A 26,558-nucleotide genomic window follows, 5' to 3' on the forward strand; every position below is an offset into this window, starting at 1 on the left:
TACGTAGAGCTAAGAGTGGCGCTGCAGCCACCTGGAGTCCAACGCCAGCCACCCAGAGGAGCCTCAAGTCCAGGAGCCTGTACCGTTCAGTGGGTGCCTCTGCCATACCTGCGAGCTTTCCGGGGCGCTGGCTTCTGTGCAAACAGTAGACACCACTCTGGAAAATAACCTGTCAGAGAAGGTGTCCATGTGGAAGCTGGTGCAACTATGGCTAATGGGTTGTCGGTGGTAGCATTTGAGGGTGAAGCCCCAGGGGCTTTGATCTGCAAGGATACCCTCATCCAACCGTACAACCCTTGGGGTCGCACAGAATGATCCTGTCACCCTCTGATCACCCTGGCCTGAGAATCAGGAACCAGGACCCTAATGTCTACAAGACATCTGCTTAGGACTTACAAGCTGCTTCCAGTCTTGCTGAACTTCACTCTCAGGCACCGACTGGTGCCTACCCTCACGACAGGGACAAAAAATGCACAAAATAAACACATAGCAATGCAAACGGCCATTTGGCCTGATCAGCTAAAATCAGGACTCAGGACTTAGACCACCTCGTCAGTTTCATGGTTTCCTGAAATGCTCTCCTCTAGGAGCCCCCTCCAGCGGTCTACTGCACCCTTTGTAAAGTCCCCCCACGCATGTGTTTCCTTGTGCTGTAAAGCAGTTCTCAAACAACCTCAGCTAAAAACTGAGATCAAAGAGCCCCCAGCTGCCTGGGAGGGATCCCATGGTGGTGTTCCCACGAGATGTTCCCTTCATCCATACAGATGACGTTTCCTTTAGCTGAGGCCAGTGGTTTTTCTGGTACCGAAACGTAAGCACTGACAAGTGCACACTCTGACACACACGAACAAACTCACACGTACCATTATTAAATACTAACTGACTGCATTAATTCCTGGTGTAATGTATACCCCGTGCGTTTTCTTCCAGGCTGTTACTCCATTATCACTTACTTACTTTTGAGATTTGCTTTTTACATACCAATCTCCTGTGCTTTAAAATTTATAAAAATTAAAGCTAAATTTTGTTTCACAGGTGTACTATTTTGTCTGTCCAGTTTTTTTAGTGCTAAAACAAGAGATATTTCTCTGGTAGAATTTTGTTCCAATACCAATGAAAGTCTCCAGGTATGAGGTACAAGGTTAAGTTGGTGATCACAAGTTAAAAAGAGCAGTCGTGACAATACAACCTGAATCAAGTTCAAATTTAGAAGTTGCTCTCCTGTGAAAGTAATTTAAAAATTTGTGAGGATCAATTATGATTAAGTTATTAGATGGTACAGATGAGCAACCAGAGACCCAAGAGATCAAATATTGCCCAAGAAGGTGACTGAACAAGGATAGTCTCCTGACTCCATACCCCACACTCTTTGCTAATTTTACTGACCCTGCCCTTAAAACCTGTAACTAAAAGAGACTTCTGACAGTTAGTCATCACTGAAAAAAAGCTGTCAGGAAAGAACATATCACTCACTGAAATCGAGATACGCTCTGCTCATGGTACCAGGGTTCCTAATGCAGCTTCCCTTCTGAGCACGTATCCGAATTCCGTGAGCTTTGAAATGACGTGTTCATGCATCTTCTAGGTTTCCACAGACGTGCAGCTCCAGTTACAAGAAGGCAGTTCCCACATGGTGCACATCGGATGGATTATCTGCACTTTGAGGATGATAGCCGTGGATGGTGGTTTGACATGGATATGGTGATCATCTATATTTATTCAGTGAACTGGGTCATTGGATTCATTGTTTTCTGCTTTCTTTGCTATTTTTTCTTTCCGTTTTAGGAATTTTCCTATCTTACTACAGTTGAACAATCACAAATGATGTAGATAGCAATTAAACCTTTTTAAAATGTGCTTTGAAGTTTTTATAATGTTGCATTATATAAATTGTTGGTGTTTATAGAAAGTATGAGAATAATGGACTTATTTATTAATGTTTTTCATGTAACGAACTACAGTTTATTCAGGAGCTAGTCTGTCTAGCACTTAGCAAGAATGCACTATTAATTTCATAATTAATTTCATAATTCCTCCTGGTTTAGGATTTATGGGTTCTAATTTTACAATACCGCTTTTATACTTAAGACTGAGGTTTTCCCTCCACTGAAAAGTAGTAAAAATACAAAATGCAATGATAATCTGGGTAGATAGTATCTTTGCTGAAAAAATATTTAGTCAATCACCACTTATTGTTAGACAAATTATGTGCATTAAAGATAAATTATATTTTCTGGGAACTAATCTAGGCAGGGTATATACAGTTTTGGTTTCCAATTATCTCTACTTATTTCCTGTTCTATTATCAAAAAAGCTGGCTATTCTTTATATAGACCTAATAATAGCATTAGTGCAACATTTTTAATTATTATAACAGAATAGTAAATGCAAAAAACCTGAACCCCCCAATAGACAGAGAACTGTATTAATACATTCCAAATAGCAGGATTACTCACCTGAAGAAATAGAATACTTACTGACTTTCAGTAGTTCAAAAGAGCAATGCATGTCCAAAATGTAACTAATTTAGTGATTTGTTTAACAGAGAGATTGTCAAATATATTGTAAATGTGCAATAAAGAGTGGCTTTTACATTTTTTTCTTTGTTATTAAGTAACTTAATATCTGGAACAAGGAATTGATGGAAATCGGCTTATGGATATATACAAAGAAAACCTGGCATTTCTTTTTATTTACTATTAGAGTATCATAAGCCTTGGAATTGGTTTTTCCCTTAATTTAAAAAAAAAAAAAAAGTAAGGAAACAGCACAAGTATCCCAATTTCAGAAGAGAGAAAACTAAGGCACAAAGAAGTAAGCTTATTTATTTCCATCACTAAGGTGGTCTTTGTGTAACCTATGAGGAAAGTTTTGATTATGAGCTACCAATCCAGCATTCCTGCACTGTGCTGTCATATATCTGATATTGCAGCGAGCATATTTTTACACAAGGGAAGTGAAACTGTCATGGCACTAAAAATATCACCATCCAATCAAATTGTGACTGATGAGGCTTCCAGAGTTCAGTCTAGAAAAAGCCCAAATCTGGCATAATTACTACTAAGTGTATTTGAATAAAAGCACCTATCTGATGGTATGTGATATTCTATTTTTATTCTTACACTGTTATTGTGTTTGTTTAAAATTAGATCTGTGAAAGAATACAGTAGTGTGCATTAGACACTATCAAATCTAGAGAGCAGAAAACTAAATAGTTTAGAAACATCAATTTTTGCTCACATAGCAAAATAGATAAATAATGCTCGTAGTCAGTGACATTTAACTAATACCTTGGTAAAACAATGTTTTTGAAAAGCTCAGTATTACCTTACAAAAATAAAAATCAGTATTTATAATTAACTTATTGCTCAAAGTGGAGGTAATATGTGTCAGGACTGAAAAATTAACAAAACACATATGGGCGGGGGGCAATATTTTAAGAATTTAAAATGAACTACAGCCATTTCCTAAGCAATTCCTGGCTTATCATCTCTAGCAAATATGCTTTCATTCATTCCTAAATTTAAAAGTTGATTATAGGGGCACCTGGTTGGCTCAGTCAGTCAAGCGTCCAACTCTTGATCTCAGTTCTGGTCTTGATCTCCGTGAGTTCAAGCCCTGCACTGGGCTCCCTGCTGGACATGGAACCTACTTAAAAACAAACAAACAAACAAATAGTGTCGATTATAATTATACATGAAGCAAAACTAGTAGTATAGGGGCGCCTGAGTGGCTCAGTCGTTAAGCGGCTGCCTTCAGCTCAGGGCCGGCGTTATGGGATCGAGCCCCATGTCAGGCTCCTCCGCTATGAGCCTGCTTCTTCCTCTCCCACTCCCCTTGCTTGTGTTCCCTCTCTTGCCGGCTGTCTCTATCTCTGTCAAATAAATAAATAAAATCTTTAAAAAAAAAAAAACTAGTAGTATAATAGATACAGAATTCTCAAATAGATTTGATTCCCATTATGAACATAGTAGCTCAGTGATATCAGTTTATAGATATTTATCTACAAACTAAATACAGATAAAGATAATACCTTTAAATAAACAAAATAAATACCCTCTTTTAAAAAAAAAAGCGTAGTCTGGAGGAACATTCTAAATGGATATGAATCTTAATAACAGTCGGAGAATAACATCATTTGGCATATTAAAATTAAAAGCAAATTTAGAAAATTATAAATTTCTAATTTTACTTTAAGATATTTAAATTATATGCAAATGGAGCTACAAGCTGCCAAATATTAAGAAGTGCAGCATTTCCTAGAACTACCAATTTATCAGAAGCCAGATAAAACCTGAGATGAAAAGAAACCATTTTCTTTTGGTATCTGTCACACAGAAACCATTCAATAGATTAATAAATTTATAACAAAATAAATTAAAAATTTATAAATACATGAATGAGCTTCAGAGTGAAACAAATTATATGTTGTTCTTGTTTAGCTTCTTTCACAGTATCAGTCACGTAAAAACTCATTTTCCAATAAAGAACAAAGGAAAAAAAGAAAGAAACATCCTAAAAGTAATGGAGTATAATATGTGCCCTAATTAATATTACTTAATAAGGTTTAATTTTCTAAGCTATCACTATCAACAATTTCTATTTCTACAGAGCTTAATTACTGTGAAGGTTAATTTTAAATACTCTCACATATGCGTTTAAAAAGTGCCCAAAGTTAAGTTACATTTCCGAATTCTCTCAGCAGGTAATTTATTTCTTGATTGTAAAAAAATGAATTCACAAACTAAAATCAGTTCATTTGATACTCAGTAGAAGCTAGAGGAATCTAAGGTAGACAAAACATAGAATCAGAATTTGTTGTACAAAGAATCACCAAATTCAAGAATGGAAAAAAAAAACAAAAACAAACCACGTAGTATTTCTCAGCCCGCTGTATTACTAAGGCCTCTCTAGTGTCAAATGCTCAGTGTAACAACAGAGCCACCATTACTTCTGTTTCTGCCTTGGAATCTTGCTTCCAAGGTACTCAGAATGGCATGGCCAAAAAAAAAAAAAATCCCAATTAATAAAGTTGTCACTTAAATGCCTTCTCTTTGGGTAAACGAAAATATTTTTAAAAATCTGGTTTTTATCTGGATCATTTGTTAAGGAATGCCTTAGAGAAGAGAATACACTGAGTAAATGCAATGACAGTCGGTCTTTGACTCTTCATAGATGCTGCAGTTGAGTGCAGAGGCCACCAGCGTATAGCACAGTGGTCCTAGGATTCTGAAGATTTTAACACGCTCAACTTTGACTTTCTCGAAAAGTTTCTGATTTTCAGTAGTTCTCAATGTATGCATTCAATAGGTTCTGTCAGTGTATGCTGTTCTCCAGGATGCCTTCGTTTTCCTTTTTTACTGAAGACAACACCTATATGAAGATTCGCTTTTATGCATTTTTAGTTTTTACACAGATCTTAAGAGAAAGATCGTTAAGAAGTATCTTCCGGCCATGGTATTAACATCCTATGAGAATAGTATGTGTCTACTGCAATGTGCATTTATCTTACAATCATTCTTGTTACAGGGTTAGAAAAACAAATACTTGACCGTTCCCACTCTTGTTCAGATCTCTCACATCACGCAACAGATATATTTTGAGAATCATTTTTCTTATTTCAACACTTCTCAAGATAGGTATTGGACTGTTATCACCAAGCGTATGGTTACTTCTCCTTACATACATATCAATAAATTAAGTGCTGTTAAGACACGGTCCTCAGTTTCTCTTACTCTTTCACATTTTTATAAACCTGAGAGCCTCACCCAAAGAGTGTCTAGTGAGTACACAGACTCCCCAGTAAGTGGCATTTTTCTTATTGACAGCAGAGCGAGAGAGGTTATTGCTCTTGTAAGAACCAGGTTAATATTTTCATTGCTTTACATGTGTCACCTTGTCTACCAACAAAACCATTAAGAGGAAAAGGGAAGTGAAAAGGATAATGTTTATTTATGGAATTGCTCTTAGATACTTAGCTGGTCACATTAACATATTAACTAATTTAATCTCCTCCGTACTCTTTCAATAAGGTGAGGTTAACCTCATGTTATAGGTGAGGATGAGAAGGGATGTGACCAAAGTCACACGAAGTTAAAAGTGCTTGATTTATCTTCATTTCCGACCGATGTCAAGACCTGTGCTCTGTCCTGTCAGTGGCATCCAATAAAATCTGATGCAGCTGGATATTCACTGAAGACTCTTTGGTAATAATACTGCTAAAGGTGCTTTGGGAATATAAGAGATGATCTGAATCAAGAATGCACGAATGAACTACTTGCCCTCTGTAACAGTTGTCATTGCTTATACCAGTGAAAACCAGGATCGGTAGGACACTGTATAATACGCAAGACCACTTGCGCTAAGAGCTTCCATTCTGTTTGCAAACTTAGATTGGTTTGTCGTGGTTACCTTTATTGAGAAGCATTCTGAGGTTCCATCTTGGCCCCAAGAAGAAAAGTGCCCTGGCCCTCTGGTGATGTCCCTCAAATATGGGGGAAGGAGATTGCTGCAGACGAATTGATCCATGTCAGCTATTCGGATAAGGGTGCAGAAAGGCATTCAGGTTTTGGAAGCAGGTCTTACCATTTGCTGAGGGAAAAAGAAAAGTGTAGTGAAGTGACTCTAGGTAATAACACCACGATATATACTAATTTAGGCATGAGATGTAACTAAGAGTAAGCTACAGCCCTTTTCATTTTGCCTTAAAACAGAAGGTTAATAGGTAGCTGGTTGTGAATTCCATAGAAGATTTTTAAAAGATAATGGTGTAGCTACAGTGTAATTTTCTCATTTTAGAAAAAATTTAACCTGTCATTAAAACAAACAAAAAATAAGTAGATAGTTCTGATTCACAAGTTCTGCAGGACTAAATGGATGCTACTGGAAATGTCTATTCTGATCCCAATATTTGAAGGTAAGTATAGTGTAACCATCAACCTAGATCAAAAGTGAACCTCAACATTCCTTCTTAAACCTTCATATGCCCTCATTAAGTCTTGTTAAAACACCTGTTTTTCCGAAGGGCTGGGGCAGGCTTGAGTTTCCGCATTGCTAATAAGCTACCAGGTGGTGTGGTGGTGTGATCTGCTGGCCCATGAGCCACACTTAGAAAAACAAGCAACTCAAAAAACCTCAAGTGGGGCTTGCATTCCTGTCATTACAGTAAGTGTTCCCAAAAGATAAGTTTCTCATTGTTTTGGCATTTGAGAATTGTACTATACCAGTTATCCAATATACGGGAATTATAATGAGCTATGCAATAATTTTACATAAATCTACTGAATAAACTTATGAAATTACTTGGTGGAAGCAATATGTAAATAGTTTAAAGTCCACATATCAAACTCCCCCCCCTTTTTTTTTAGGAAAAAAATTTGTTTTTCCTCTTTTCCCTATTTTCTCCCAGTACCCACCCTTTGTCCTTTATAGCTCTATCTAGAATCTCTTCGAAGAGAACAAACGTTATCACTGATAACACCACATCTGGAAAACAGTTTATGCAAAGACAAAGCGGTATTTACCATTTATTTAGAAAGAGCCAAGTTATTTAACCTCTCTACTCTTTTTTCTTCATTTGTAAAAAGGAATAGGAAAAAAATAGTGTTGTGGCTTAGAGCCAATGTCAGGGAAAGCAAGCACTCAGTAAATGTGTTCCTCTTTTCCTTCCCCCTCTTTAAACTCTTACTTTCAAAAGAGCCATAGCAAGGGTCTTTTTTAAAGATATTAATGGGGTACAAATGCCTTCTTATTGTTCATGCACGAGTAGAGTCCTTCATTACCACCAACTAAATCTTACATTCCCTTAAGCTGACAGCCATAGTACAGCAAAAAATGGAGTCACTAAGGGGGCCATTAGGCAAAATTGAGTAACAAGTGCTCTAGCCAACAGAACGAAGGGTCGCTTCTATTCTGTCATGGGTCCCACCTCGTTTGAACCAAAGATTAGGAGTATCAATGCACTTGGATAACGGGCACGTGGCCATACAGAGAAAAGCATCTTCCTGAGAACCTAAAGCAAATACTTCATGCAGTATTTACAAAACTGTTCAGAAGGTTCAGGAATATGATTTCCTATATTGGATGTTATCCAGGAAGTTTTACGTTTGATAAAATAAATATCATGCTTGGCATTTGTTTTCTTCACATTTAAAATGAGACTGATGATACCTACCTACAAAATTTGAATTGCAATGTTATTTCTTGTAGCATCTAACATACTAAGTACTGTGTTTTAGTACCATAAACTCAGTCCTCCAATAGTGCTCTGAATCCTTTTGTGCACGGGTACCGTTGAGAGGCAGCATGCCGTTCCATGCCAATCCAGAGAAAATGGGGCCTCCCTTCCTTACAGTTACGACTTCGTGTAATAGTGCTATAAACTTAATAATCTAGCCAGTAAATCGAACATTCACCCGGAGTACATCACTGAGCCCTATCTCTGGTCATAAACCTGAGAATATCATACCAAATTATCCTGAAGCTCAAACAGCTCTTACTAGATTTACTTCAAAACAATTTTATATATACATGGTAAAGATGACAAAGGATTTATAGACTACTCATATAATTTTCAACTATAATTAAAATATTTCTTTACATAGGCTATTAATTATTGATATAATAAGGGCAATTTTTAAGTATTTTGAAGTCAGTCCAAAGCTTATATTTTACAGGCATTAAATAGTTTACAACATACTCCACCGTGTTTGGTTTCCTAATATAGTAACAGTCTTCAACTAAGAACAAGTTGTTTTCACTAAATCTTCCTTCTAAGTTTATTTTTCTTGGAAATTAGAATATGTTTCCTCATAGAAAAAAAAACTGTAGTATTTGGATTCCCACATTAATCCACAAAACTTCATATAAACCTATGTAACTTATTAGAGGAGAAGCACTTGCATGGCTTTTCAGCTGCACCTAACCACCGCCAGAGCGTGACTGTCCTCCCGTCTAGCTCAGACACCTGGAAGACGTTTATCTCAGTCAACAGCAACACCTACCCCAGATGTAATAAGATGGTGGGTAAAGAAAGGAGAATCCTCCTTGTAGTCACCAGCACGTAAAAAGCGTCTCTGTACAGTAAAAAGACTTAGATTCATGCGCTCACAGAAACATATACTGTGAGCGATGTATGTAATTTTAAATATTCTAACAGCCATATGTAAAAGTGTGAAGACACATTTTAATAATGTGCTTCACCTCATTACATTCAACGTGTTATCATTTTAACACAGAATATTGCGTTTTCAGTATTAAGTCTTCAAAACCCAGTATTTATTCCACACGCATGTCTCAATGCCGACTAGCCCAGCCTAGCCACGTGTCAAGTGCTCCCCTGGCAGGTGTGGCTAAAAGCTGGCTGCTGCACTGGGCAGCAGAGGCTTTCGGTCAGGGAAGAAAACTCAAGATGCATATTGCGTGATGGAAGAGGGACCTTATTTAGGCATGAGACCTTATGCAACTGTGGGAAGAGCTGGGAAAGTGAAGGTCTAAGAAGAAGCAGCACAAACTGCAACCTGCCAGCCCCTCTCCATCAGCCTCTCATCGCCTCACACCCCAAAGACCTTCAGAATGTAACGGCAGGTCGTGCTTCTGCTTTTCACATCTCAGGAAACTCTCTCTACCTGACACCATGTAGGAAAGGAATTCCGGGGAAAGTATCGTGAGCTTAGCTTACCAGGCATAGTACAAAACCACTACAGTGGAACCGTACAGAAAAGGACTCTGGGCTACATTGTTACAGCTTAGCCAAGCTGACACAGTAAAACGCTCTACAGCCAAATGGGTCTAACTGATGGCAGAGTCAGCCGTAGACTGAAAATCACCCGTTACCCAAACGTTCGTATGGGTGCTTCTGCGTAACAGGAAGAGGAACGAGCATCTTCAATGATAAGTGTGTACCCGATACTATCATGTTTGTATATAGTATCGTATTTCTCACCACAACCCTGGAAGACTTCTGTTGCTACATCCATTTTAGAGACAAGAAAATCAGAGCTAAAGGAGGTTAGGTAACTTTTCTAAAGTCACACAGCTACCAAGTGGCACAGCCAAAAGTCAAACCTAGACATGCCTACTTCTTGAGGCTGTTTTCTTTTCATTCTATCTAAGAAGTCCAATTCCAAATTTAGGGACTTTAACAGTAACCAAACAATTCAGAGGCATTCCTCCTCGGTGGAATTGTTAGGGTCCAGTGTTCTGTAGGCGTCAAGACACCCCTTCCAGTACTGAGTGGTCCTAGAGTGAGAGAAGGTTCAACAGGTCCACACTGCGTGCAAACTGCTATGTCATCTGAGCCATATGATCCAGCACCTCCGAGACCGCTTGGACCGTCAGAGGTAGATGGGACTGCTGTCTAAAGCTTCTGGCAAGTTCCACAGGGAGATTACAGCACAGACCCCTACAATTTTAGACCAAAGCCACACCATCCTCTGGGGATAACTATTCTTTTGAGAAACAACTCTTGGGCCTTATTAGAGACTGAACATGTGACCATGGGCCACGAAGTTGCCAGGATACCTGAGTTACCTGAGTGGTGCATATAAAATTCACCCTTGAGGAAGCCCTGAGGGCCCGAGTCGCTTGCATGAGGAAGTAGCCAAGTGTCCATGGTCGCTGTTCCTGCTACATTTTCTTCACCCTCTCAGCTCTTAACTATGTCTTCCTGTCTAAGCCCAGCTGACTGAGGAAAAGACTCAGGCCTGATGGACAAAGGGTTCTGCGTGATTTGCAGGTACCATCCAAAGGTCGACAGCTAAAACTCTCCAGCCTTACTCTGGCCATCCCTAAAGACAATGGTAAGGGGACATCCTCCCAGTGTGCTGAAATTCAAGCCGTGCTCTAGGCTGCTCATTTCTCCTGTAAGAAGGTAAACGTCTATACTGATTAATCAGTTGTGATATGCCATTGTTTATATAAATATTAGTAAATATTTTTATCTTGGCCTTATCCTATTATCATCTAACATAAGAAGTGTTCCTAATAGCTAACTTTCTATCACAAGATATACTGATGATAATTAATCTCAGTATTTAAATTACAAAGGAGTAGAGGAACATCACCCAAGGACTTTGTTTCTTGTTCTGGAAAGAGCCGGGCACGTTTGCAGTAGTATATGAAACAGCTTTATCACGTCAGGCAGTATGGTTTAAGGACATCATTTACTAAGGTGACAAGAGGCTAGCTGTGATGGCTTTGAGGGGTGTCAACATGGTGAGGCTAAATTACATTCCCCAGAATTCCCCTTCCCCCACGTAAAGTCGACCTGGTAAAGGGCTATGGGTCCCTTTAGGGGAAGACTGGGAGAAAGACTAACACCATATATATTTTTGGCAGTGTGGCAGGTTATGGGGGGTCTGTAACCAGCTCAAATCTGGAATTTATGGAAGGCACTGACTCTCTGCTTTGGTAATTTAAGTCAGACTTCTGTTCAGAAGACTTAGAACTCCTCTGCTTATATGGATCAAGTAAGAATTTAATAGAATGGTCATCTGTTTCTGCTCTGGAAACTTCATGATAACTGGCCAACCCCATAAATCTCTGTAAGTCAGACTAGTCTGATTGCCACTTTGACTCCACTGTTAAGTTAACCATGCCGGCTGTGTCTTTAGCCATTAAGTGGGCCCTGACATCCCAGGATCCCATTACCTCCACTGTGTTTAGTGATCCCAGTTCAATGGCAGTGGTTTCCTAATTTCTGACCTCTACCAAGAAGAGAGATGACAAAGTTTTTCAAAGTGGCTGAGGTTCCTCCACATTTCTTTTTCACAGCTGTTGTGAAAGAAAGGTGTGTCCTTCCATGGTTGGAAAGCAAGTCTTACAGATTAAACACACTGTCACATTACAATCTTCTTAAGCCTTTGGATACCTTCCTTTAAAATATAATAAGTCATTTGACTTCATTTAATACAGGTCACACTTTGGGTCCAGCCAGCTGACCAACCATTTAGAGCCCTTCATAACTCTTTCAGCCAAAACACTGAGCCCAGAATTTCTGATGAGTCAGCCTACGTCAAGGAAACGAGCATCATCTAACTTCGTAGCCCTTCCACCTTGATAACACACCTGTAATATCCATTCTCACATACACCCTCTAGCTTTTTGTCTATGTTGGTTTTTAAAATCATTCAGTTGTTTTGGTGTGTGTCACACTCTTCCTGAGCCACAACTAGCACCGCATCTTTTGAGAGCTGCTGCGATTTGAATCTAGTCATAGATCCAGATGCAAAGAGGGGTGTTGGGTTGTAGGTCCTGAGAATGGTCAGGGCTGCCTTGGAGGCAACGACCTCCACTGAGGCCATTCCAGGTCCCGCGGGGAAACGGGGCTACCTTCCTGTGTTCCTCAGAGTTCTCCTGAGAAACAGACCAATAAAATAAATAAAAAAGGCTTTCATAAGGAATTGGCTTGTGTGATGATGGAGGCTGGCAAGTCCTAAATCTGCACAGCCATTGTCCCAGCTTGAGTCCCAAGTCCAGAAGCTGCAGTAGCACCAGGAAGAGCCAATGTCCAGGTCAAGTCTGAAGGCCAGCAGGCTGCTGTAGAAACATGAGGAGGTGATGTCCCAGCTCGAGGCCATCAGGCAGGAGAATTCTCTGACTCAGACCAAGGTCAGCCATCTGATCTCGTCAGGCCTTCACTGGACTGGATGAGGCCCACCTGCATCAGGAAGTGCAATCCGCTTTACTCATCCTACTAATTTCAATCTTAATCTCGCCCCAAAACACCCTCACAGAAACACCTAGAATAATGTTTGAGCCAGTATCCAAGAAGCCTGTGGCCCAGTCAAGCTGACACACAGAATGAACCACTACACTTCCCCAGGCAGAGGCAAAAGGGCTCCTTCTACTGGCAAAGATGATTCCATTTTATTTGGGAGTTTTAGATCCTCAGATTTACCAGAATCTACTGACAAGTTCTCACTTTAGTTTTAGGAACCTGTTCCTTCACAGTCAAAACCAAAATTTAAAACAGGTGGCTGGGAATTTAATTTGCACTGTAAAAAAGCCATGTCAGGAGGACACTCTGACTTTAGTTTTCAGAAACCCTATGGCTATGGCTGCACCGAATACGGCGGTACCACCACAGAACAGTGTTTCTTTGAGGGTAGATATAGACGTTTTCATCTCATCCTTTTCACTGCCCACTTTCTCCCGGGCAGGCAGAAGTAACTAACCAACTCCCTCATACACCTTATTCTGACAGAGATGCTCTAAGGTAGCTCATATGCAGGCGCCCTGAGCCCCACCTTCCACAGGTGCTCAGTACGGGTACCCAAAGGTCAGAATCTGAGCAGCTCTATAGCCACATCATGCCATGAACAATCAATGTCCTTTTTCACCCCTGGAAAGAGGCTCATTCATGCCTTTAAATAGTACCAAATTCGAGAAACAATTCCAGAAAATCAGAACCTATTCGGAGAACTCATCCTTAAGCTCTGTTCTCCTGGAAGCCTGCTGGTACCAGACAAGCAAAACCAGCAGGAGGAATCTACCCATTCCTGCAGACGTAGCTGCCTGTGTATATACACCTGTAATACAGGTGTGTGTGTGTGTGTGTGTGTGTGTGTGTGTGTGTGTACACATACTATTCATAGCAGGAAACTGAAATGGCTTCTACACTTTTGGGATCTGGTCAAACAAATCCAGTCCCTGCGACAGGCAGTCAGAAATGGAGGATCACAAGAAGGCTGGAATTGCGAAGACTGGGCGAAGCTGGTATCTACAGGTAGCTTTTATTTCTTTTTTCCAGGAAAGGTCTACACCTTCTTTTAAGACCTTTCAACTGATTAAGTCAGGCCCACCAGGTAATTTTCCTAATTACTAATTATGGACTTTATATCTGCTAAATCTCTTTACAGCAACATTTAATGTTTTACTGAATAATTAGGAGTAAGTGGTATATGTTACAAATTTCCCTTCCATCTTCCAACTCTTATGGAAGAATACCTCTTATTCTTTACCCAGAAACATACTGGAAAGAAAATTCTGGGGAATGTAGTTTAGTCTAGCTAAACTGACATACCACAAAGCCAACAAAAAAGAGTAAGCTCAACTAACTGCCCTTCCACGAACTTTCCTCTCTGAGCTATTTATAGAAAATGACCAATCTTAAAATGAGGATAAACTCAAAAGTTTATGGCATAACTTGTAATAATTCTTCTCCGGTACCATGAAAGTGTTTAAATGTCCTACATAGGTGGTCTGGTTATCTACTGCTCGGTAACAATCGCAAATGTAGTGGCTTAAGAAAACAATCATTGTATTATTTGTCACAAATTCGTGGATCAGGGATTCAGACAGGGCTCACTGCATGATTCTTCTGTTCCACGTGGCATTCACAGAAGTCAGCTGGTGACATTCTGCGGGCAGGAGACTGTTCTGGAGGGTCCAAGACAGCTCCCCTCGTGGCTGGAGTCTGAGGGGGGATGGCTGAAAGGCAGGCTCAGGTAAAATGGTCAAATGGAGTACCTACATGTGCGTCTCTAGCCTGGCAGGCTCAGAGTGGTCAGCCACTCCACTGGGTCGCTCAGAACTCCCTCCCGTGGGGCACGTTCACGAAAGCCAGGCAGAAACCACACAGCTGCTCACCACCAGCTGCTCACCAGAAGTCCTGGGATGGCACTTCTGGGGCTTTCCACTGATCACGAAAGTCACTAAGGCCAGTGCAGTTCAAGGCAAGAGGAATAAGATTCTCTACGGAACAGCATGAATCTATCGCTCTAGGAAATCACTGTGCGGGGGTTAAAAAATATGAAAATAAACCTTGGTAAAAGGAGTATAACAGCAAAAAATATGTCAACTGTGGAGTTAATCTTGATTACTATGTCAGCAAAGGAAATTATCACAGAGCTTAATACTTAATATCATCAACATGACATGTGTCAGTGCTTTTCCCACTTTACGATCCACGTGAATCACCTCGGGGTCCCGTCACTAGGCAGGTCTGAGACAGGGCCTGAAATCCTGCATTTCTAACAAGTTCTCATGTGAGACAATGCATTTGTCTGAGAAAACGTGATAATCTATGTCATGAGCCCAATAACTTTTTCCGTCAAGGGCTATATAGTGAAGATTGTAGGCTCTGGGGCCGCATACACTGTCTGTCACATATTAAAAACAAAACAAAGCCAAGAACCCCTTGCAACCCCAGATACAGGTCGCTGGTTTTCCAACTTGGCCACAGAGTAGAATCCCTTGGCGAGTGTTTAAAAATACCATACCTGAGTCCGACTCCTAAATATCCTGATTTAATTGGTATAGGAATAGGGATTCTCAAAAGTTCCCTAGGTTAAATCTAACAGGTGGTAAAAGGTGGGAACTAATCATCTTGATCACTTTCCATTTGTACCCCCTTGTACCTTCTGGCCATTAAATCTTCTTCGATACATCGGAATGACTTCCTGAATAAAGATCTTTTTCACTTCAATGCAACCCTGACTATCCAATTAAAGAACAAAAACCAGCAATGAATGTTTTCATCAACACATCCCGCTCCCAATAGGAAGCCTGCCCCCTGTGGATGTTATTTTAATAAAATAAAACCAAGTTAGATGCTGAATTGAGGGCTGATAGAAAATGATAAAGAAGTAGGTTGCTAGGGGAAAAAAGTGAAACACAAAAACCTTGAGGTAAGTAGAGTGGCAAATTCCAAGGCTATAAAAAATGATAAATGACCATAAACCTCATCAATTCAAGATAATTGGGGGAAACCCTAAGAGGCCTCAGCCAGTTGAGTTCTGTTTTAAAGGCTGAAGTTTTATAATCAGCGTATCAATATATAAATGGCTTAAGAAGATGGCTTTAAATGGTCTCGTATTTTCAACTCTCATATTTTTATACTGCATATTTTCATTACAAAGGGTTTCCAAAGAAACTTCTATGTTCTTAATCAGACCTGTCTATGTTAATATGCATTTAAATTAATACATTTTAATGCATTCTACCTGCTACCTTTCTAAGCATGTAACTTTAAGTGTAAAAACCCTATTTTACTAACACAATCTGAAAAGCCATTTTACGTTTACCATGTTTCCCATGTAAAATGATGATATCTGTAACGTATGAGGTAGATGTCTGAGTTCATATCAATCAATTATTAAAGGAAGAAACTAAGCTGGAGGGTAGCCAGCTAATATTCCATTTTCCATCACATGCTACCTTTTGACTTTATCCTTTCTGATGTTCTTGTCCTACTTTTTCTCTGTGAGTTAGCTCCCTTTGGTTTTAAGCTCCTGGACTGCATTCCCCCCTACTCCTTAAGCTTTCATATACAATAGTACAGATTCGCACAGCAAAACTCAACAGTAACACCTAGATGTGCGGTCTCCTGATTCAGTCGTTCACTCAACAAACAAAAACCAAACATTCACAATCACTACTTATTTAATGAATAAATGCCCACTTATTCTGTGAGTGACCTACAAGTGTGACCATGATCTGAACTCCACTTAAATGCCAATCACAGATCCTGAGGACTTCAGAACAAATTCTTATTACCTAGGAGTCTACATACTCCTTCTAATTTAAAAATAGAGTTCGGAAATCTACCTGGTATCTGATTATTCATGTGAAAGCTAATACTATTGCTACCAAGTTTTCCACTCGTGTCTGCTTTCTGTTATCATGGATTGATCCGACATCATCAGTATCTGCGTGTATCAGCCCACGCATTTCGGCTCTGGAGGGCTAACAGAAGGAAATGAAGAGAAAAGCTGCACCACTTCTCCCAGATAAACTCCGCTTCGGTGAACGGCGCTACCGTCCAGCTACGGTTACTGCTCGTCACCGCTCCCGCTCCAGACAGTAATCGCGTGTGTCTTTTTCCTTCTACAAACAAGGAAAACACACACGTGACCTCCCTGGGAAGAAACATCGCTTTGCTGTAATTACGTACATATGTACAGCTTACAGCGGAGAAAGATGGAGTTACGTTTTACTTCCATAAATTATAAACTTTATCAGAGATATGTGTAGGAAAATGATTTTATCGATTAATGAATTACAAACACTTTATAAATTTGGCCCAATCTCATTTTAAACTATTGCAAGATGAATTTTTTGACAGTTCATTGATGAATTCTGCAATATTCCCTTCTTTCTGGAGAGAAGAAAAAAATGTCTTAACTGAAAAGATAATAACAAGTAAACAAACTGCATAAAAAATATACATTGTCTATTTCCTTAAGATGAAAAACTCATAGAGCTCTTGGGTGTCACAGTCAGTTAAGCATCCGACTCTTGATTTCAGCTCAGGTCGTGGTCTCAGGTCCTGGGATCGAGCCCCATGTCGGGCTCCCTGCTCAGCAAGGAGTCTGCTTCCCTCTCCCTCTGTCCTTCCCCCTACTTTCTGTATCTCTCGGTCTCTCAATAAATACATAAATCTTTTTTAAAAAGATGAAAAACTTAGGTCTTCTAAAAATATAGTATTTGATATCAAATCTCACTGCTATATCTTAAAACTCTATCATCACATTTTCTAGAAAAATAAATATTAATGATCACAGTTATACACATTTATCTATTTTTTCCTATCCTGAATCAAGTCAGATTCATAAAAGAGAGTAAAATCAGAGTGTTCTTGAAGCAGCAATGGAAGGAAAAGGACATATATATTACATTCAGACAGACAAAATAAGCAAAGAAAGATTAAAGGGAAGAAAGGTAACGTACCAGTAAGTACAGTGAGAAGGTGAGCATAGAACTCATTCAATCTGGAAACACTATGCAGTGCGTATACTTAACTCACAAACATGCTTACAAATGTACACGGGTTGTTTTCTGCATAACACATAGAAGAGTGAAAGTTACATGACTTGATAAGAATCAAATGCAAAGAAGAACTTAGAGCAATATACCTAGAATTAAAAATAATTCTAGAATAATACAAAATAATCAAAATTATACAATATGCTTAACGATGCTAAAATTCTGTTAGATCTATTTGGGAGTTGACAACAAAACACACGACCTATGTAGTATTTAAATATTTTTTCTTTTTTTATTTATTTATTTGTCAGAGAGAGAGAGAAAGGAAGCAGCTGGCAGAGGGAGAAGCAGGCTCCCCACTGCTGAACAAGGAGCCCAGTGCAGGACTTGATCCAAAGACCCTGGGATTATGACCTGAGCCAAAGGCAGACACTTAACTGACTGAGCCACCAGGCATCCCAATGATGAGAAAAATTCTTAAGCCTTGTTTTCTGGCAGTTCTAAGTTGGTGCAAGTGTTCTTTAATTTCCTGAGAAATATGGCAAGTCTGTCCTTCTATGGCAGGTACTACAATTACTGCTGATGGTCTATGCAATTCTTCTTCAAAGGCTTAAAGTACATGGGATGTCCGGGTGGCTCAGTCAGTTAAGCATTAAAATATATGTATAATAAATATTTTAGAGTAGGCACTGACATGCAATTTCATACAAAGTAGACATACATTTCCGTATGTGTCAACTAACATTTTAAACTTCTGTCCTCCGGGCGCCTGGGTGGCTCAGTCGTTAAGCGTCTGCCTTCGGCTCAGCGCGTGATCCCGGCTGTTCTGGGATCGAGCCCCACATCAGGCTCCTCCGCTGGGAGCCTGCCTCTTCCTCTCCCACTCCCCCTGCTTGTGTTCCCTCTCTGGCTGGCTGTCTCTCTGTCAAATAAATAAATAAAATCTTTAAAAAAAAAATTCCTGTCTTCCCCTCTCAATTTAAACATGGTAGCCTTGACCTTGTTGTTCTTGGCTCTACGGCCTACCGGCTTTAGGAAGAGGCTAGCAACAATCCTTAAACATGGCTACACAAGGAGAATGGTTGGGAGATCCGTTTAGACTGAACGTCATCTGAATCCTACTATACAGCTCTCGGCCTTGGGACTCCATAACCTGCACTTTTAACCAGCTTCCTGTCACTACCCTAACATGGCTCTCAACTTGGAGATTCCAGAACCCACTGGGCTAAACCTAATAGTCCTCACAGATTTTAGCGACCCAAGTTTTATTTTACTTAATTTAAAATGACATTAACAATGAAAATATATTAAAAATATGAACATGAAATGCGTTCTTTTAACCTCCCACTAAATGTAAAGTTTAGAAGTCCACTACTGTATTTTATTTTGTAGTCCTTTAGCCACCTCTGGCTATGTTTGCCAAGCATTTACAGAACCGAATCAATAAGCATAAATTTTGGACGGTCTATACCTTAAAATGTGCTACTATGAAAGAGAGCAACAATGAAATCATACCTGCATATATTTGATAAAATAAATCAGATTCATGAATTATAAAAATAAATGGAAAACATTTAAGCCACCGAGGGTCTGAAACGTTCAAAAGAAAACTGTATGTGTGGATGTGGGTATGTGCATGAATGTATGCGTTAACATACAGCAATGAACTTATTTCAAACATTTCCAAAAGAAATCAATCTCTCTTTTGCAATGTACTCTTTAATAGCAAGAAGATAACATTTTTTCTCCCTAAGAATTACCCTTGAACTTTGATGCTATCTCTTATGATTTGGTGTCCTGGTTCTGCATCTGGGTCAAACCCAGATTCTGTTTCATCAACTTGATGGGAAAATATATGCTTGGATAATTCGACGAAATATATATTAGGCAGAGGTAAGATCAGGTATTAAAGTTTAAATGAGCACATTTATTATGCTACGCTGGCAAAGTAAAAATACTTCCCTTAGTATCACCAGACAAACTCTGTATGGGGAAAAAAAGAAAAACAAAAAATATTTTAAAACTTCCAGTTTCGGGCCTAGGACTTGCCCAGCCCACGTGGCTCTGGAAAGGAGGACTTGGCCTCAGAGCACAGAGCAGCACAGCCAGGAAAGCAGGGCCTGAGGGCAGGGCTCGGGAGCTACTCCTCCACTCCTGGCCTTCGGGGCTCTCGCCCTCCCACTGCATATCTGAAGCTCACAGATTTCTCCAGAAAATATACAAGCATCTATCACCACTAACCGAAAACCATATGTGAGAATAAAGCGTATGCTACACAAATATACAGTTAGACGACAGATTCTTTATTTGGGAATTTATCATCCGGCTTAACTTCTGCTCCTATCTACCCATGTTTCAGTGAACATTTATGGTTTTTGCTCCTCCCAATTTACAAAGCCCGAGTCCCAAATAGGCAATTTATATTGGTGTTTCAATTCTGCATAGTACAAACGATCAGTGTGCTCTAATTGTCACCGGCATACACTCCCTCCAGTACCAGCATATCTCACACCTGCACGGGACAGAAGAACAAAAGAAAAAGTAAATCTCTTTTGTTTCCTCTTTACTTCCTGACCTCCTTATTTTTAATCTCTATTTTATTGTATCTATTTCCAAAAGTCTAAATTCTTCTTGGTTCCTATCTTAAGTAATGTCCCTGATGTCCAACTCACCATTAAACATTCCAAATATTTTTATATATCTACTTAGATTTCAGTCCTTATCTTTTCCTTCCCTCCCAGACCCTACCTTAGTAAGTAGGTAATTAGACAGGTAGGTAGGTAAGTAGGTAGACAGACAGGCAATTATTCTTTCTTTTTCTAGGAGACAAGCTTTTCTGAGAGATGAGAACAATGTTAAGGATTAAATAAATTACTCTTTGCTTTCTTGATGTGTTATTTGTTTCTATCTGCCTGCTTCACATTAAAATACAGTAAGGGTAACATCTATTTAAAAATAAGCACTCTATCCAAGAATCTTTTCTCCTTCCTTCCTTCCACAAATATCTGAGAATACCTAATGTGCATAACCAGTGTTATTCCAAGAGCTGGGAATATAAAAGAAAGAAAAATCTTTGCCCTCATGAAGTTTCCACAACAGTGGGGGAGACAAACAATAAAATAAATATATTAAACTTAATGCATGTTGGACAGTGCTAAATGCTTGAGAGAAAGAAAGGGGAATGAAATGTTAGAGTTCTATTTTGTTAAGGCAGACCAATGAAGGGCTCACTGAAAAGGTAACTTTTGAGCAAACACTCGAAAAAAGTGAGAGAACAAGCCATCTAAACATCTGGAGAAGAGCACTCTAAGCAGAAATACGGCAAGTGCAAATGCCCTGAGGCAAAGGGAATTCCTTACTCAAGGAATCACACTGACAAAGAGGCCTGGGTTCCTGGAACAAAATAATCAAATAATCAGGAGGAGAGTGTAAAAGACGGAGTCAGAAAGGTAAAAGAGAACCAAGCATGAAAGGATTTTTGACTTTTATTCTGAATGAGGTGGGAAAACACTGGAGACTTTGGGGCAGAAAAACGATATGATCTAACTTATGTTGCAGGAAGACTGATCACAGACTACACCTCCAACAGCTTTACAATCCTGAGGAAATAGATATATTTGCTCCATGGTTTACAACTTCTAGTCCAGCAGTTACCACTAAATCAAGTCCCTCCAAGTTTGAAACAGGTTGACCACTCTCCCTCAGGCTACCGCCATGCAGTCATGTAAAATGGAATCCTTCAAGTTAAAACATTTCAGCATACCCAATTCAAGAGTTCTACACAACTGTCCACTGTTGATTACTTTTTGTTCACCCCGTTCCTCTTGCAGTGTCTCTTGTCTCCATTACAGGCAATATCATTTACCCCGACAAAGGCTCTCGTCTTCAGGGGTGCCTGGGTGGTGCAGTCGTTAAGTGTCTGCCTTCAGCTCAGGGTGTGATCCCAGAGTTCTGGGATCGAGCCCCGCATCAGGCTCCTCCACTAGGAGCCTGCTTCTTCCTCTCCCACCTCCCCCTGCTTGTGTTCCCTCTCTCGCTGGCTGTCTCTGTCAAATTAATAAATAAAATCTTTAAAAAAAAAAAAAAGGCTCTCGTCTTCAACTTAATCATCTCTCTCGCAATTGGCGTGGCACAGACGTGTCATGTGTGCAAATTCACTCATCAGATAGTCATTTTTAGTCTACTTATAAACAGATGGGACACAGGGAAATTATTTTTCAAGAAAAGTAGTAGACTGAGAAGGACACAGTGCAGTATCTAATCCAGGAAATGCCATGAATGTCAGTCCACAGAAGTGTCAAGTAAGTTCAAGACTAGTAACAAATTCTGCAGAACAGAATCCATAACTAAGAGACGGATTTCATTGGCCTCTAAAGATCGTATTTCCTGTCTCAAAGCAATTTAAAGATATCTAACACTATCCCTGCATCTGAATCTAATCAGATTTCTGACAACATCTCCACATAAAAATCAAATTTTAATGGGTGCTGATTACACCTGAGAAATATCTCCCACATATCTCCTCCCCAGCCCCTCTCCAGCTTATTCTCTACACTGTCACTGCCACTGGTTACTTTTCTAAAATAAAAATCAGACATCACTCCCCTGCTTAACATTAAACGACAGTTCCCCTTAACCCGCAGTGAAAGGTCTCAAATATTTAGGACACACGCTCCCAAGGTTGGCCCTACCTTGCCTTTCAAGACTCATACCACTTTCTCACACGCACTGTATACTCCTGCTTTTCCAAGTACTAAGAACCACTTTATTCCAACTCCTAACGTGTCTTACCACCGTGCGTGCCTCACTCCACGTTGGTGAGAAAAACACAAACAGCAACAACAAAACACTCATTCATCCCCAAGGGAAATATATACCCAAGAAACACACACCCAAGAGAAATTAAGACCTCAGTCCACACAAACACGTGTACATGGATGTTTTTTATATGTCATTTAAAACAGACAAAAAGCAGAGATAATCAAATATTCATCAACTGGTAGATAAATAAAATGTAACACACACACAATGGACCATTTATCAATAAAAAGGAATGAAATGAAATAACGATGTGTGCCACAACATGAACGCATCTTGAAAATATTTGCCGTGTGAAAGAAGCCAATCATAAATTACACATACTACATGATTCCACTGATACGGAAGATCCGTACTAGACCATCTATAGAGAAGTAGACTGGTGGTGGCCCAGGACTGAGGGCTTTAAGGGAAAACAGGGAGACTGCTAATGGGCACAGGGTTTCTTCCTGGGAGGATGAAAAGGCTCCAAAATTGACTATGGTGATGATCACACGGCCCTGAAACACTACAAATCATTCAATCGTGTACTTTATGTGGGCGAACTGTATGCTAGAGGAATTCTATCCCGGGGCGCCTGGGTGGCACAGCGGTTAAGCGTCTGCCTTCGGCTCAGGGCGTGATCCCGGCGTTGTGGGATCGAGCCCCACATCAGGCTCCTCTGCTGGGAGCCTGCTTCTTCCTCTCCCACTCCCCCTGCTTGTGTTCCCTCTCTCGCTGGCTGTCTCTATCTCTGTCAAATAAATAAATAAAATCTTTAAAAAAAAAAAAAGGGAATTCTATCTCCATCAAGCTATTACATTTTTTTAAGTGATGTATGGAACTTTATCAAGAAGACTCAGTCTAAGTGGGTACCCTTCTCCAGCCCAAGTGAATTCTTTCTGTGGTATCTGCATTTGCACATATCTCCCGCACATTCCTCAAGGTTAATGAGGATGACCTTGAGTCATTCAACAGGGTCAACTTTAGTAATACATTTGAAGGCAGAAAAGCACACAGTACTTTTTGGAACATTTTCCCAAGTTTTCATCCAAACTGATGAAATTTCAGTTCTGGTATTAAGTTAACTCTTAGCTGGGAAAATCTGGCTTTTCCTCATGACAGACCTGGGATGTGAATAACTGAGGATTTCCCTAAAACTTAATAATATTTAACACTAAAGAATATAAGAATTTGTGAACATAGAAATTTCTCGATTGCCTGAGACAGGGCACGTGCGAATATTTGTCCAATAGCTAGTCACTGAATAAAGCTGACAAAGCACTGCCCTAAGCCTGAAGCTGGGTTGATTTTGTCATTTGACTCAGTCTCCTTACTTGCCAGCCCAATCAATGCTGACAGCCAGAAAGCCTTTTTAAGTGAGCTGACCTCCAGGCAAACAACAGCACTGGTCAGCTCTTTCAGATCAGTCCCACTGCTACAACACCTGCTAGCCAGATCCCTAAGAAGGAAATGGAAAGCATCTCTATGTATCTGTAATTATCTCTTTTTCACTGCTTCCTATCATCTTCACCCGACCAAATCAACATGTTAGCATCTGGCTAATACCCAGTTCACCAAGGTAAATCTAAAATACTCTAATTTTTACAACATTTTTAGTTCTGACTTCAAACATTCATCCTGCTCCTTCTATGCCTCAGCCCTCCACCAGGTTTTTATTCTAGGAAAATAAACCACAATATTATTAATTCCTGTCTACTCATTTCATACTAGCCTATAAAATTAATGAAGTTCTAAAATGCCTTACCGGGGGGGCACCTGGGTGGCACAGCGGTTAAGCGTCTGCCTTCGGCTCAGGGCGTGATCCTGGCGTTGTGGGATCGAGCCCCATCAGGCTCCTACACTATGAGCCTGCTTCTTCCTCTCCCACTCCCTCCTGCTTGTGTTCCCTCTCTCGCTGGCTGTCTCTATCTCTGTCAAATAAATAAATAAAATCTTTAAAAAATAAAAAAATAAAAAAAAAATAAATAAAATGCCTTACCGGGCACAAGATACTACGAATACTCCAAAAGAGAAACGACACAGAATGACTTTATACCAGGGGAACTCGGAAAGAAAGGAAAGTTGCCTCAAAGATTAGAATATACGCAGAAGCCTCATAGACTCTATTTCCACCCATCTGCATGATTTTTCTGGAGCAAATGACCAACTCAAAAGGAGAACATTGGATAAGAACCTACAAGGTCAAGTAATACAACTACAGATTGAAGAAAAACCAACAATCTAAATAAAGTAAGTGTAAAATCTAGGCCCAATTAAAATCATGTGTGAAATCCCTTTGTGAATATACATAACAACACTTAATATCAAGAGTTGATTACTTATAAAGAAAAAAAAACACTACTGGCTATAGTTCCATATTAACTGCACTTACTGTGGGAAATAAGCATTTCTAACTTTGGAAGAGAAGGTACTTACAGCCCTTCCTAAGCGCTTCACGTTTAATTGTACACAGAAAACCAGTTAAATTATCTTAAACTTCTCAAGTTTGTTCTCCACATTAGCATCAGATTGGTTTGATGTTAAAATGTAATTTAGTCAACATACCAAAACCAGTTGTATTTCTATACATCATCAATAAAGAATACAAAAACGAAATTAAGCAAACAATTCTATTCACAATAGCACCCAAAAAAATAAAATACTGAGGAATAAATGTAACAAAGGAAGTATACTATTTATCATCTGAAATGACAAAACTTCACTTGAAGAACTAAATACATGGTAAGACACCCTGTGTCGATGGACTGAAAGAATTAACGTTAAAATGGCAATATTCCCCAAATTAGTCTACCTATTCAAAGCAACCCATACAAAAATCTCAGCTGCCTTTTTTGCAAAAATTGACAAACCAATTCTAAAATTCACACCCAAACACAAGAGACTCCCTAGAGTAGTCAAAAGAAACTTCAAAGAAAAGAACAAAGTTGAGGACGCTCATTTGCTAATTTCAGAACTTACTACCCAGCTACAGTAACCAAGACAGTGTGGTTTTGTGAATAACGACAGACATACAGATCAATGGAACACACCTGAGAGTCAGCAAATAAACACACTTATGGTAAATGATTTTAGACCTTTTAATGGGGAAAATAATCTTTTCAATCAATATTTCTTGAAAAACTGACATCCACACACAAAAAAATAAAGTTGGACCCATTTATTACACCACACACAAAAATGAACTCAACATGGATCCAAGTACCCAAGGTAAGAGCTAAACCTATTTAAAAAAAAAAAGAAATACTTGTAAGAACACAAGCATAATTCTCTGTGATCTTACTTTAGGCAACAGTTTTCTTAGATACACAACAAAAGCACAAGCAACAAGATCATTTTAATAATTGGCCTTCTTAAAAATTAAAAACCTTTGTGCTTCAAAAAACACCATCAAGAGAATAAAGAAACAAACCACAAAATGTGAGAAAATGTTCACAAATCATATATATGATAGGAGACTTTTATCTGAAAGATACAAGGAACTCCTATAACTCATTAATAAAAAGACAACCCAATGTTTAAAAGGACAAAGGAAACAAGTAGACACTTCTCCTAAGGAGATACACAAAAGGACTAGGAGCCCATGAACAGACGCTTAACATGAATAGCCATCAAGGAAATGCAAATCACAACCATAATGAGATGCCACTTCATATCCACTAGAATGGCTATTACCAAAAAGACAAGTATTACAAAAGTGGAGAAACTGAAACCCTCATACACTTAAGTGGGAAAGTAAAATGGTACAACCACTTTGGAAAACCGTCTAGCAGTTTCTCCAAAGGTTACACTACAATTACCAAATGATCCAGCAATTCTATTCCTAAGTATACACTCAAGAGAAATAAAAACATATCCCCACACAACACCTGCACATAAATTTTCACAAGAGCACTACTCGTAAGAGCCCAAAGTGGAAACGACTCAAACATCCATCAATGGATGAGCCAATAAGAAAATGTGTTATCATCCATACAACGGAGTATTACTCAGCAATAAAAATAAATGAAGTACGGATACATGCTACAACATGG

At 39.4% G+C, this 26,558-nt stretch overlaps 1 protein-coding gene across 1 annotated transcript in view; it reads left to right on the plus strand.

Moving 5' to 3' along the window:
- Window positions 1–2,597, plus strand: part of RNF180 (ring finger protein 180) — a 197,525-nt gene extending 194,928 nt beyond the window's left edge. Inside the window, exon 10 of the mRNA XM_034655636.1 lies at window positions 1,586–2,597. Within this exon, the coding sequence (XP_034511527.1) occupies window positions 1,586–1,785 (200 nt within the window). The 3' untranslated portion in view covers window positions 1,786–2,597. The remainder of the gene's footprint in view (window positions 1–1,585) is intronic.
- Window positions 2,598–26,558: the final 23,961 nt, after the last annotated feature.

The sequence above is a fragment of the Ailuropoda melanoleuca genome, chromosome 3 (genome assembly GCF_002007445.2).
Source record: "Ailuropoda melanoleuca isolate Jingjing chromosome 3, ASM200744v2, whole genome shotgun sequence".
NCBI classification, from domain to species: Eukaryota; Metazoa; Chordata; class Mammalia; order Carnivora; family Ursidae; genus Ailuropoda; species Ailuropoda melanoleuca.